The sequence below is a fragment of the Pelobates fuscus genome, chromosome 10 (genome assembly GCF_036172605.1).
Source record: "Pelobates fuscus isolate aPelFus1 chromosome 10, aPelFus1.pri, whole genome shotgun sequence".
NCBI classification, from domain to species: Eukaryota; Metazoa; Chordata; class Amphibia; order Anura; family Pelobatidae; genus Pelobates; species Pelobates fuscus.
This window is the reverse complement of record NC_086326.1, coordinates 99620172-99632823: the sequence shown is the minus strand read 5'-3', so window position 1 is coordinate 99632823 and position 12652 is coordinate 99620172. Positions and strand designations below refer to the sequence as shown.

The window sequence follows — 12652 nt, the reverse complement described above, 5'->3', positions numbered from 1 at the left end:
AGGCTTCAAATATAGATGACGTTCTAAGCCATCACAACAACTTTCTTGACAACTGTCTGAAGGATTGCATGCTCACAAACCCAGAGCTACTTAAGATCTTCTCCAAGCTCATGTCTGTCTGTGTCATGTTCACAAACTGTCTGCAGGTGAGTAACAAAACAGCTCATCTTTATCACCACAAGAGATGCTGTTGATTTGGAGTTCTGTAGATCAACTATTGAAATACAATTTTTTTTTTTTTTAATACGTAAGTTTTGTGGAAAAGTGCATTGAGCTTTATCACCACATCATGCGCTACATTTCTGTTTGATACCCTAAAATTACACTTGTATGTAGATTGCCGTCTAGTAAAACAACAAAAAACTGCAATAGCTGTTATATGACAACCTTCTGTAAATAATCTGATTTTTTTTTTATGGGCTTTAAAAGGGGGTGGGTTAAACAAAACATTCAATAAAGTGATACGGCAATAAAGTGATACATAGTGAGAATAATAACACACGCAGCTCTTTAAAATTAATTCCTCAGGTAACCACAGAAGTTATATTACACATTAACTGTATTCAGAGTGCATATTTAATTCACAACAGGTTATATTGCACATTTGTTCACTAAAATCATCGGAATGATTGAATGTTTGCATCTCAAACTGATATTTTAAAAATATCTATGCAGGATCTATTTGTCTTTTCTTTATAAGAGATATGATGTAATGTGTTAATAATGTTCAAAACAGTATTATCTGATTTTTATTTTTAATGAAAGCGTTGTCTAAATATTTTTTGTGTGTCATCTATTTTAAACCTTTGACAGAGATTCACACAGAGTATGCAAGTGCAGACAGAAATGGAGCGGCTGACACTAGAACATGGCACAATGATGGGACCACCTACACAGAGTGAAAAAACTGAGGAGGCCATGAAAAAGAAGCTCACCAGCAAGGTAAGTGGTATGAAATGTAACATGATTTTCTCCTGCATCAGGGAACCGTATCCTTACGTGGTATGTGCCTCTTGCAGTATCTAGCAGAGCATGTGGATGCCTTTCAGTCTTCATCTGGCTTTGAGTCTACAATCAACAATTTTGACAGTAACTTCTCAACTCACCTCCTCGACCTGCTGGACAAACTGAGCATGTACAGCACCAACGATTGTGAGCACAGCATGATTAACATCATATACAGGTAAGACCAACATGATTGACCATGCATACCGGTGAGACCAGCACGCTTACAAATTATATGCAGAGCATGCTGGCTCAGTTTTCCTAATCCCATGATCTAAGCATGCTTAGCAGTTTGTACAGGTCATACATAGGTTAATCCAATATAAAAAAGTAAAATGTAAAAAAAAAAAATATATATATATATATTTGTGGTCAGGGCAATATTGCCGTGGTGGTAGCATAACACATGATTTGTATGCAACAGAACATAGATAATAACACCAGTTGGCTGTGGTGTACCGGAACCGACAATTCAGTAGGCCTGTAATAAAAAGGGGAAAAAGAATTGTATCATCCAAAATTTTATTCATACTGCAAACATCAATTATTTGGACAAATCACGAAATGTCTGTCGTAACTCATTAACTGGTTTGGTATGTATAAGTTGAAAGCAGAAGATTTCCAGTGTCCCATTGTTTTGATTATATGAGCTGGAATTTGGTTGGAGGAAGCAGATGATGCTGCCCCTATATGGAAAGAATGTCCTGAGTAATAACTTGCGTTTTAGCCTAGTCTTGTCAATAGTATATGTACATAAAGCATAAATTTAGTGGTGGTAAGAGTGGAACCATGTAGTTCTAATAGTGATTGATGTGGAAGTTTGTGAAAGGTGTTGAAATATGTGTCCAAAACTGTAACCGGCATCCTTTATTAGAGGTAGGGAAAAGAGGTATGTCAATCGTGAGACCTATTTGGCTGGTTTTGGAATGGTGAAGGGAAAGAATGTTGGTCTATAGATTTGTGGATATCTGCCATTTTAAGGTGGTCTGTGGTTGTGACATTGATGGAGGTAAGAATCCATAAAAAGCAAGATGTATGGCTGTTTTAAGCACCATATTGGTAGTATGTTTGAACGGAGCCGTATATAACAGGTAAGATAATGACTGGAATATGTTGTTGTGAATGGGTAGTCTTTTATGGGGTAGGTGTGTGTCTGACTTTTGGATTCCCTTCAGCTGTGTTTTGATCTGGTATGCCGAAAGGAGTCCTGTTTTGTTTGGGTGTTGTATTAACATGTGGTGTTGAATGCCCGTTAAATACAGTTTGATAGTGTTGAAAGATAACTTTAAATTAATGTGGCATAAAGAAGTGAACCCCAACATGATCTCCAAAGCAAAAGTGTCCTGTATGTGAAATTCCACCAAGAACAGGTGAGAAAAGTGTGCCACATACATAAATTGGCTGGTTCGTGAGTCGTCTGAGGGGAGGTTCGGGAATAAAGAAAGTAACCGTGAGATAAAAGATCTACCTTGGGGAATGATCCTCGTTGCAAAATTGAGCGACCCAGCAGAGATTGAAGTTCTTTTCAGTTACAAGAACCTAGCTGTAAGTATAATTCAATGCTCGCTAGGGTGCGCCCAATCTTCTCCTGGGGAAGACTTGCCTGCCTGTGAACCGAGCCAAGTTGAATCCCCAGAAAATGCATGACTGTGTGGGGGTTTTTTTTTTGGGGGGGGGGGGGGGGGGGGGGATAGGGGAGACCGGTATACCCAGAGATTCAAAAAGAGTCAACATTTGTGGCAGGCAGGCAGGTGGAAGTGAGTTGTTTTCTATAATGAGAAAATCGTCCAAATAGTGAACTACAGTCGGTCATCTGCAAACATTAAGTAGTAACCAACACAAGGTTTCGGGAAAAAATATCAAATATTTTGGGGCTGCTTTTAGAGCCAAAGGTGAGCTGGGAGAAGAAATAATACAGGGAGTGCAGAATTATTAGGCAAGTTGTATTTTTGAGGATTAATTTTATTATTGAACAACAACCATGTTCTCAATGAACCCAAAAAACTCATTAATATCAAAGCTGAATATTTTAGTTTTTAGTTTGTTTTTAGTGTTAGCTATTTTAGGGGGATATCTGTGTGTGCAGGTGACTATTACTGTGCATAATTATTAGGCAACTTAACAAAAAACAAATATATACCCATTTCAATTATTTATTTTTACCAGTGAAACCAATATAACATCTCAACATTCACAAATATACATTTCTGACATTCAAAAACAAAACAAAAACAAATCAGTGACCAATATATCCACCTATCTTTGTAAGGACACTCAAAAGCCTGCCATCCATGGATTCTGTCAGTGTTTTGATCTGTTCACCATCAACATTGCGTGCAGAAGCAACCACAGCCTCCCAGACACTGTTCAGAGAGGTGTACTGTTTTCCCTCCTTGTAAATCTCACATTTGATGATGGACCACAGGTTCTCAATGGGGTTCAGATCAGGTGAACCAAGGAGGCCATGTCATTAGATTTTCTTCTTTTATACCCTTTCTTGCCAGCCACGCTGTGGAGTACTTGGACGCGTGTGATGGAGCATTGTCCTGCATGAAAATCATGTTTTTCTTGAAGGATGCAGACTTCTTCCTGGACTGGGAGTTGAGCTTGACTCCATCCTCAACCCGAAAAGGCCCCACAAGCTCATCTTTGATGATACCAGCCCAAACCAGTACTCCACCTCCACCTTGCTGGCGTCTGAGTCGGACTGGAGCTCTCTGCCCTTTACCAATCCAGCCACGGGCCCATCCATCTAGCCCATCAAGACTCACTCTCATTTCATCAGTCCATAAAACCTTAGAAACATCAGTCTTGAGATATTTCTTGGCCCAGTCTTGACGTTTCAGCTTGTGTGTCTTGTTCAGTGGTGGTTGTCTTTCAGCCTTTCTTACCTTGGCCATGTCTCTGAGTATTGCACACCTTGTGCTTTTGGGCACTCCAGTGATGTTGCAGCTCTGAAATATGGCCAAACTGGTGGCAAGTGGCATCTTGGCAGCTGCACGCTTGACTTTTCTCAGTTCATGGGCAGTTATTTTGCGCCTTGGTTTTTCCACACGCTTCTTGCGACCCTGTTGACTATTTTGAATGAAACGCTTGATTGTTCGATGATCACGCTTCAGAAGCTTTGCAATTTTAAGAGTGCTGCATCCCTCTGCAAGATATCTCACTATTTTTGACTTTTCTGAGCCTGTCAAGTCCTTCTTTTGACCCATTTTGCCAAAGGAAAGGAAGTTGCCTAATAATTATGCACACCTGATATAGGGTGTTGATGTCATTAGACCACACCCCTTCTCATTACAGAGATTCACATCACCTAATATGCTTAATTGGTAGTAGGCTTTCGAGCCTATACAGCTTGGAGTAAGACAACATGCATAAAGAGGATGATGTGGTCAAAATACTAATTTGCCTAATAATTCTGCACTCCCTGTATAGCCCTCACCACTTAATGCCGTGCAGATGCCAAAGTGAAGGGTGAATGGGACGTAATTTGAAAGCATTGACAATGTCCCAGCAGCCAAAATGGCCCAGATGGCATTGTCAATTGTGGAATATTGCAGTGAAAATTGGTCAGAGCGTATGAGGGAATTTAGACTGGGGACTGTTGAGGAATGTGGTGACGATAAGTCGATGGTTAGTCTGTGTTTATCTGATGTCTTATCCGTGACGATCCCAATGGGGTTTGTTCTCCATGAAGATAAAGGAGGGGAATTGAAAGGCCCTAGCACAAATCCCTCTCCTAATTCAATGTTGATAAGATCATCTGCTATCGCTGTCTGCAAATTATTGCACTTGAGCGTACCAGACAGTAAGTGGATAATGCCTGTATGAAACCCTGTAGACGACCCTTCAGTGAGAAATCTAACCAAGTGTTGTGAGGGGTGGTGTTGTAGTAAAATAGCAAATAATGTGACATTGATGCAAGTGATGTTAGGTGTAGGGAATAGTTAATAAGGGCACATGGTTTTTGTATGTGCCCGAAAACAGATGGCACAGACGTGTAGCCGTCTACAGGAACTAAACCCACAAGCTCCTGCATTAAAATTATTACAAATCTGGGATTTGCCCAAAAAAACTATATCTCTATTCCTTCAAACCTTTAGTTGGCCTTGCGTAGTTAGGGACTGAGTGGCCATGTTCCACTTCAGCCGAATTAGGGTATAGATTGGTGGAGTGTGCCGTGGATGCACAAATCGCACAAACCGGGGACCTGAGGCCTGCAAAATAGCTCAGTATCTAATCTGCTCCAATTGATACTGTAGTTAAACTGTGCCAGGGCTGCGGCCACCTTTGCAGAGAAGGAACTGTGGTAGTAATAGAAGTCTAAACCACCGTATTTATGCCCCAGATCAACAAGCTTGTGAAAGTATAAATCCAATTCTTCCCTTTTCTCTGGATAAACTGAGCAGTACACATCCATGTATTCGCCAAAACCTAAAACAAATTCGGGTATGGACAATTTTTTATTTAAACTAGAATCTCTAGCTCTCAGTACCACTGATATGTCCCCCATATCCTGTTCTCAAGGACATAATAATAATAATAATAATAATAATAATAATGTATTTAACCAGGAAAGGTACATTCAGATTACTCTGGTTTCCAAGTACGTCCTGGGGATGTTACCTTAGCCCAACATCCAGGGGTTGTTACTATCACCCAATTTAATGGTACTCATTTTATCTACCTCGGAAGGATGAAGGGCTGAGTCAACCCTGCCGGGATTTGAACCTGCGACCCAAGGGTTAGAACAGATTCTGCTGATGTATTAGCCCACTGAGCTATTTCACCGGCCTTTCACCGACATCTTATGAGGCTATTAGGAGCGAGACTAGGTCAACATCCTTGCCCTCCAGGATATCTTTCTTGAGATTGGCCGGGACCATATGCGCTGGGTTTATATTCTCTGGAATTTGAGATGGGACAAGAGACTTACCCGGAGTGGCAGGTGGACCACCACACACTGGAATAGCGGCCCCGCTGGCATGTTAGATGAATAGATGAATAGACCAATTTTTCCAGTCTATGGCTAATCAGTCCAATGGAAGACATTAGTGTGGTGAGCATAGCATGAACATCTGGTAACAGGGATCCGCTAGGCGCCTTCCGCTCCCGCTCCCCTAAGTTGTAGATGTTTGTATTAAGAAGTCTGAAGAGCTCCGCTTTCCTGGCAGTAGCTGGGAATGGAATACATTGTTTACCGAGTTCAGCAGTGAGACGAGGGATCGTCCATGACCTTTTTGAAGTTGGACTAGCCGTATCAGCACCATGGGCAGGGGTATCGGACCTAGCTGGGGAGTAAGGAAGGGATAGTTCTTCTGGTGTATCAGGAACTGGAGACATCTTGAAATATATATATATATATATATATAAAAAATATATTACCATCAGTAATAAGTCATAATCAGGGGCTGGCTGGCTAGCTAATGCCAAGCGGTGAAAAATTAACTAACACAAACGTGACAGGTGAGTCCATGCTAAGTCTTTACAACAGGACTAAAGCATATGCGTAAGTGCATGTATTCGAAAGTGCCGAACACATATTCAATACGAAAAGGTAAGGGAGAGAGAGAGGGAAAACAGAGATCCACACCTTGATGACGCTACACAAGTGCGACCGTACAGCAACGGTGTGGGTCTGATGTACGGTAGACACTAGCAGTTCTGAGCACAGGCACCGAGCCAGCCGTAGGGGCAGCGGTACTGTAACGTTTGGCAAGTGGTCAGATATGCAGAATGTAAACAGAACAGGAGCAAGAAATCAGGACACAAGGAAACTGCATAATCTGGTAGTTTTAGTCTGATCAGATCTGAGTTTGTTAGTTTTCTGTACTGGCAGTATTCCATCCTGTAAGAATAAAAGGTTACTCCAATTCTTACTTTAACTTTATTTTATTCTATTCTAAATAATGCTTTATTAGGCACTATATGATTATACCAGCTTGACATAGTGTTAAAAACTAAATTATGTTGTATAATATCTAAACTGCGCTTCCAATAAAAGAAAACTCCACATTATGTGCAAATACTATTTGCTAGATCAACACATAAATGTATATATGATAAATGCAATACAAAAAACTTTATCCTGTTAATAAAATCACTGTGGAGACATCGAAAATACAAGCAGAGTGAATTTATATATATATATTTCTGTAAAACTATACAGTGAATATTCCTCACAATCAATTGGCTTAGTAAAAGTTCAATAATTACTTATTAGGCACTAGTAGCTTGGTCCACCTCACTTTTTTTAATTCTAGAAACTTCAAAAATAAGAATGATTTTACCAGTAATCCAGTGCCAGGAGAACTTATTCCATGCCAAGGCAATCGTCCTGCAGTGTCACTTCTTGTTCCTCTTGCATGTTTTTAATCGAGAAGCATTTATTGGACTGATCACCAGGCTCAGAGTGTATGTGTACATTCTGAGGAAGGGAAGGAATGTGCGGTGGATAAGATAGGTGAACAAAAGGTGGGAATTAAAAGAAAAAATAACTAATTCAGAATATAGGTAACTGGGGAGTTCTGGGCGAGCGCGCAGATGGAGGGGAAATACAAGTTTCTCCTTGCAGGCGCGCTCACAGCGCTGCTTTCAAGGGTAGTTGCATCTAGCCAAAAGTGCAGATTCAAGCAGACCTTATGCACATACAGATTTATTGATCCATGACCACTTCTAAAAGCAGAAGTGGTCATGGAGGCAGAAGTAACCCTATACAATTGAAAGGCCACACACAGTAAAGTGTACTGTATAGTAGATTCCAAAAATATAAGGTGCAATAGGTATAAAAGATAGGAAACATGTAATGGTGTGTTCCTGAGGTCTTAGCTGTATATGAATTTTATTGAATGTAAGTGAATGGTACGGTAATTATGTCCATATATACTATGATTATTGACTGGTAAATGATGAATACATACAGCCAATGTCCAGTGTTGTTTTCCTGGCAGCACTCCTTTGAATAACTCTTTTTTTAAAATTTTTCATAGGTTGGATTTTAATGGATTCTACACAGAAAGGTTGAAGCAACTGTCTGCAGAGAGAAACCAGAAGGTGACCCCCCAGGCAGCACTTTTACGACCGCCCGTAGCCACACAGTGAACTTGTACATCAGCCAAGGAACAATTCCCTCCATAAGCTATCCTACACTTTCTCACTAAAAAGCACCCCCATTCTTGTGCTTCTTTTTTGTGCATTTGAGATCTATTTACCGATTATAGTAGGGTTTTGGAAACTGATATTTATCCAAGCCCTGAATGATATTAGTTTCTGGTTACTGGAAGCTGTACAGTGAGGGTCTTTATTTTGTCTGAATTCCAAAATTATTTGTTTAGAACACTTTGAGACATAGCTAATCTCCTTCAAACATAGCGCTTTTTGGGGGGGTAGCTAAAAAACAATACAATTTAACTCTGAGAAATCAGATCAAGCCATTATCAAATGGATTTCTGTTACCCACCACTTGATTTTTTTTCTCTTTATAATCATTGATGTAACTCATTTGTTCAGTCCACAATTATATTGTTTGTCTTGTGGAATACATTTGGCTACATTTCTCGTGCTTCACGAAACCTATCTAGGACTGTATATGTGATTTTAAAAGATTTTCATTTTTTTGCACATCCTCAACAAAGAGATTTATAACTCGGAAATAAGAAAACTGTCTGCCATTTCCTCTGAAAGGATTTAATGTTTTTTTACTGCCTAATTATTTGCCTACAAAGCTCGTGTGACTAAACAACACAATAAAACAGATATTACAGTACTAATATTTGAGTGCCATTATTCTTGTTTTTCATTAGTGCTTTTTTTTTATAATTCACACGAATGCTTCCTTCCTTCCATCCATCCATATTAGGTAATTGCATGAGAGGTTGATGGATACAAAAACATTTAAAATATACATTTTCTCCAGTCAGCTTTCAGAGAGCTACAGTAAAGTAGGAAATTTCCCAAGATTGCACATAATTCCATATGTAGACTCGTGTGCTAATATTTGTTGCACATAGCTTGAGAAGGGGGGAGAGACGAATAATATGAGGTCATATATACAAAGTCATCTGTCATATATACAAAGTCAGAACTATAATGCCGAAAGTTATCTAAAGAGTGCGTGTATGTCAATGGTTTGGGTTTCTTTATGTTTAAGTCTTCTATAATGAATGGATGCTGTCATTGCCTCCAGGGCCGGCCTTAGGGGTGTGCGAGCTGTGCGGCCGCACAGGGCGCCATGGAGCAGGGGGCGCCGTGGATTTAAAAAAAAAAAAAAAAAATTATTTTTTTTTTTAAATTTGCAGCGGGGGCGGAGCTAAAAGCGCCGGAAAACTGCTGCAGGGGAAGCAGGAAGGAGTCCCTGCTTCCCCACCAAACAGTCACCAGGAGCTGCACTGCCTCCACAATTAACTCCACAGGTAACTGTGTGATTGTCAGATGTGTATGACTGTCTGCCTCTGTGTGTGTGTGTGTGTGTGTGTGTTACTGTCTGTGTGTGTGTGTGTATGACTGTCTGCCTCTGTGTGTGTGTGTGTGTATGACTGTCTGCCTCTGTGTGTCTGTGTGTATGACTGTCTGCCTCTGTGTGTGTGTCTGTGTGTATGACTGTCTGCCTCTGTGTGTATGACTATCTGCCTGTGTGTGTGTGTGTGTGTGTGTGTATATGACTGTCTGCCACTGTGTGTCTGTGTGTATTACTGTCTGCCTCTGTGTGTTTGTCTGTGTGTATTACTGTCTGCCTCTGTGTGTGTGACTATCTGCCTGTGTGTTTGTCTGTGTGTGTGTGTGTATGACTGTCTGCGTGTGTGTGTGTATGACTGTCTGCGTGTGTGTGTGTGTGACTGTCTGCGTGTGTGTGTGTGTGTGACTGTCTGCGTGTGTGTGTGTGTGTGACTGTCTGCGTGTGTGTGTGTGTGTATATGACTGTCTGCCACTGTGTGTCTGTGTGTATTACTGTCTGCACCTGTGTGTATTACTGTCTGCCTCTGTGTGTTTGTCTGTGTGTATTACTGTCTGCCTCTGTGTGTGTGACTGTGTATGACTGCCTCTGTGTGTATGACTGTCTGCCTCTGTGTGTATGACTGTCTGCCTCTGTGTGTATGACTGTCTGCCTCTGTGTGTATGACTGTCTGCCTCTGTGTGTATGACTGTCTGCCTCTGTGTGTCTGTGTGTATGACTGTCTGCCTCTGTGTGTCTGTGTGTATGACTGTCTGCCTCTGTGTGTATGACTGTCCTGCGTGTGTATGACTGTCTGCCTCTGTGTGTATGACTGTGTGTGTGTCTGTGTGTATGTCTGCCTGTGTGTGTGTGTATGACTATCTGCTTGTGTGTGGATGTCTTCCTGTGTGTGTGTGTGTGTGTGTGTGGATGTCTTCCTGTGTGTGTATGGCCGTCTGACTCTGTGTGTGTGTGTGTGTGTGTGTCACATACAACCAATACACGCATATCACACACTGTTAATATACCCATTACAAATATCACACATAGCATACATATCACACACAGTCATCACACGTACTATTAGATACACAGACAACACAAACATAACAGCATACATGGATGACGGGGGGGGGCGCTGTGAAGATTTTTCGCACAGGGCGTCTAAATGCCTAAGGCCGGCCCTGATTGCCTCCAGTACTCTATCCATCCGATGCTGAACCAAGAGGGCTGAGGCAGACCTCCACAGGACACAGGTGAGAGCCTTGACAGCATTAAGAAAAGGTTTAGTCAACGATTTCTTATATGTAGAGAGGTACAATGTAAGAGCATGTCTTATGACCTCCTAGAATATTTTCATTTTAACATGAGCTTTTCTCCAGTACTCCACAGAAAATTTAAACCACTGACTGATCCTGCCATGACCCTATTTCTTCTTCCACTTGCTACGGCCCCACCACATCACTTTTTGCGTCCTGGACCATACCCCACAGAATTGTCATATTATTTGAAGAAAAACCTTAAATAGTAAAATTATTCAATAGATCTAACTGCACAATTTAGTAGATATATAACTTAATACTATGATATAACTGTAGAAATTCACTCCAACTCTAAAACCTATAAAGTTCACCATTATAGTAATAAAAAAAAGCATATAAAATTAGAAAAATACTCTTGCATTGTATACATACTGTATGTCCATAAGAGTTCAAATGTTGTGCAGCACTATAACAAGAAAGTTGCCATTCCAATATTGTGCCAACGCTGTAACAAGCAGTTTTTTTAATAGTAGAAATCTCAGTGGATATTTGAAGAGGCTGGTTGACATCTCTCAATGTTTGCGCTTTTGTGGATCTCCCTATTTTCCCCTTCCTGCAGTTCTGACGCACAGACTGATTCAGGCCACAGGCAAGAGTCGGTAACCTGCAAAGACAAATGTTGTGGGAGCTGAAGGAACTCAAGAAGGGTACTGGACCTACTCAACAGCACCATGGCTAGAATGGCCTGGAGGTTCTGGTAAGCTGGTTCTCACCACCATTTGCTTCTACAAGGTGTAGGTCAGGGGTGTCCAAACTTTTTTTTTCAAAGAGGGCCAGATTTGATGAAGTGAACATGTGTAAGGGCCGACCATTTTGCCTGACTCTTTGAACCATTAAAATTAAATGCAAATTAACTATTTCATGCAATGTTTATTGCAAATGGCATACTTTTAATTTCATCACATGGATGACAAATCTAAACAGGTGTTAAATCACTCTGCCTTTCATATCTGAAGGCCAGATTGAAAAAAAACAAAAAAACAGGAAGCTGAAATATGTCAGGTACATTGTAAAGTACATTACATATTAAGGTTCCCCCCTTATTCTGATTTAGGGCCCCCACCCACCGTTCAGGGGTGGGGGCCAGGGGGAAGGACATTAGTTACCCCACCTTATTAGTATTTAGAGCTCCCACCCACCACTCATGGGTGGGGGCCAGGGGGGAGGACATTAGGTCCCCCCTTTTTTCTAATTTAGGGCCCCCGCCTACCGTTCAGGGATGGGGGCCAGGGGGGAGGACATTAGGTCCCCCCCCTTATTAGTATTTAGGGCCCCCACCCACCGCTCAGGGGGGAGGACATTAGGTCCCCCCCTTATTAGTATTTAGGGCCCCCACCCACCGCTCAGGGGTGGAGGCCGGGGGGAGGACAATAGGTCCCCCCCTTATTCTGATTTAGGGCCCCCACCCGCAACACAGTGGTGGGGGCCGAGGGGGAGGACAATAGATTCACCCCCTTATTCTAATTTAGGGCCTCCACCCACCGCTCATGGGTGGGGGCCGGGGGGAGGACAATAGGTCCCCCCCTTATTTTACTTTAGGGCCCCACCTGCCATTCTGGGGGGGGGGGCAATAGGTCCCCCCTTCAGGTTAGAAGCCCCACTCATGCGGCACGGGTGGGGGCTTGGGAGAGGGGGGACGTTTTTTTTTTGTATTTTTTTTTTTTAGTGAGCAACCACAGGCTGCTCACTGTTTACTAGACATGCCCATACTCGCGGTATAGCGAGTAGGGGCATAATTTACTAATACTAAGTAATCTACTTAGTATTAGTAAATGTGGCTGAAAGACCAATTTAGGTCTTTCAGCCTTTTAGTAGATAGCTCCCTAATAACGTGGGAATAGTGAGTTATCTACTTATTCATTCCTGTCATTACATTGACTGGCGAAGTAACTTA

General features: G+C 41.6%; 1 protein-coding gene across 2 annotated transcripts in view; it reads left to right on the top strand.

Moving 5' to 3' along the window:
* TUBGCP2 (tubulin gamma complex component 2) overlaps positions 1-12652 on the top strand; it is a 151569-nt gene that overhangs the window by 32586 nt on the left and 106331 nt on the right. Inside the window, exons 15-18 of one of the 2 annotated variants that reach the window (XR_010085590.1) lie at positions 3-146; positions 814-942; positions 1020-1183; positions 7995-8195. Coding sequence is in view for 1 of the 2 variants with exons in the window: in XM_063434366.1 (XP_063290436.1) it covers positions 3-146; positions 814-942; positions 1020-1183; positions 7995-8106 (549 nt within the window). In the remaining variant the exon portion in view is untranslated. Of the gene's footprint in view, positions 1-2; positions 147-813; positions 943-1019; positions 1184-7994; positions 8775-12652 lie in introns of those variants that run through there. The other variant, XM_063434366.1, reaches the window with a different exon arrangement.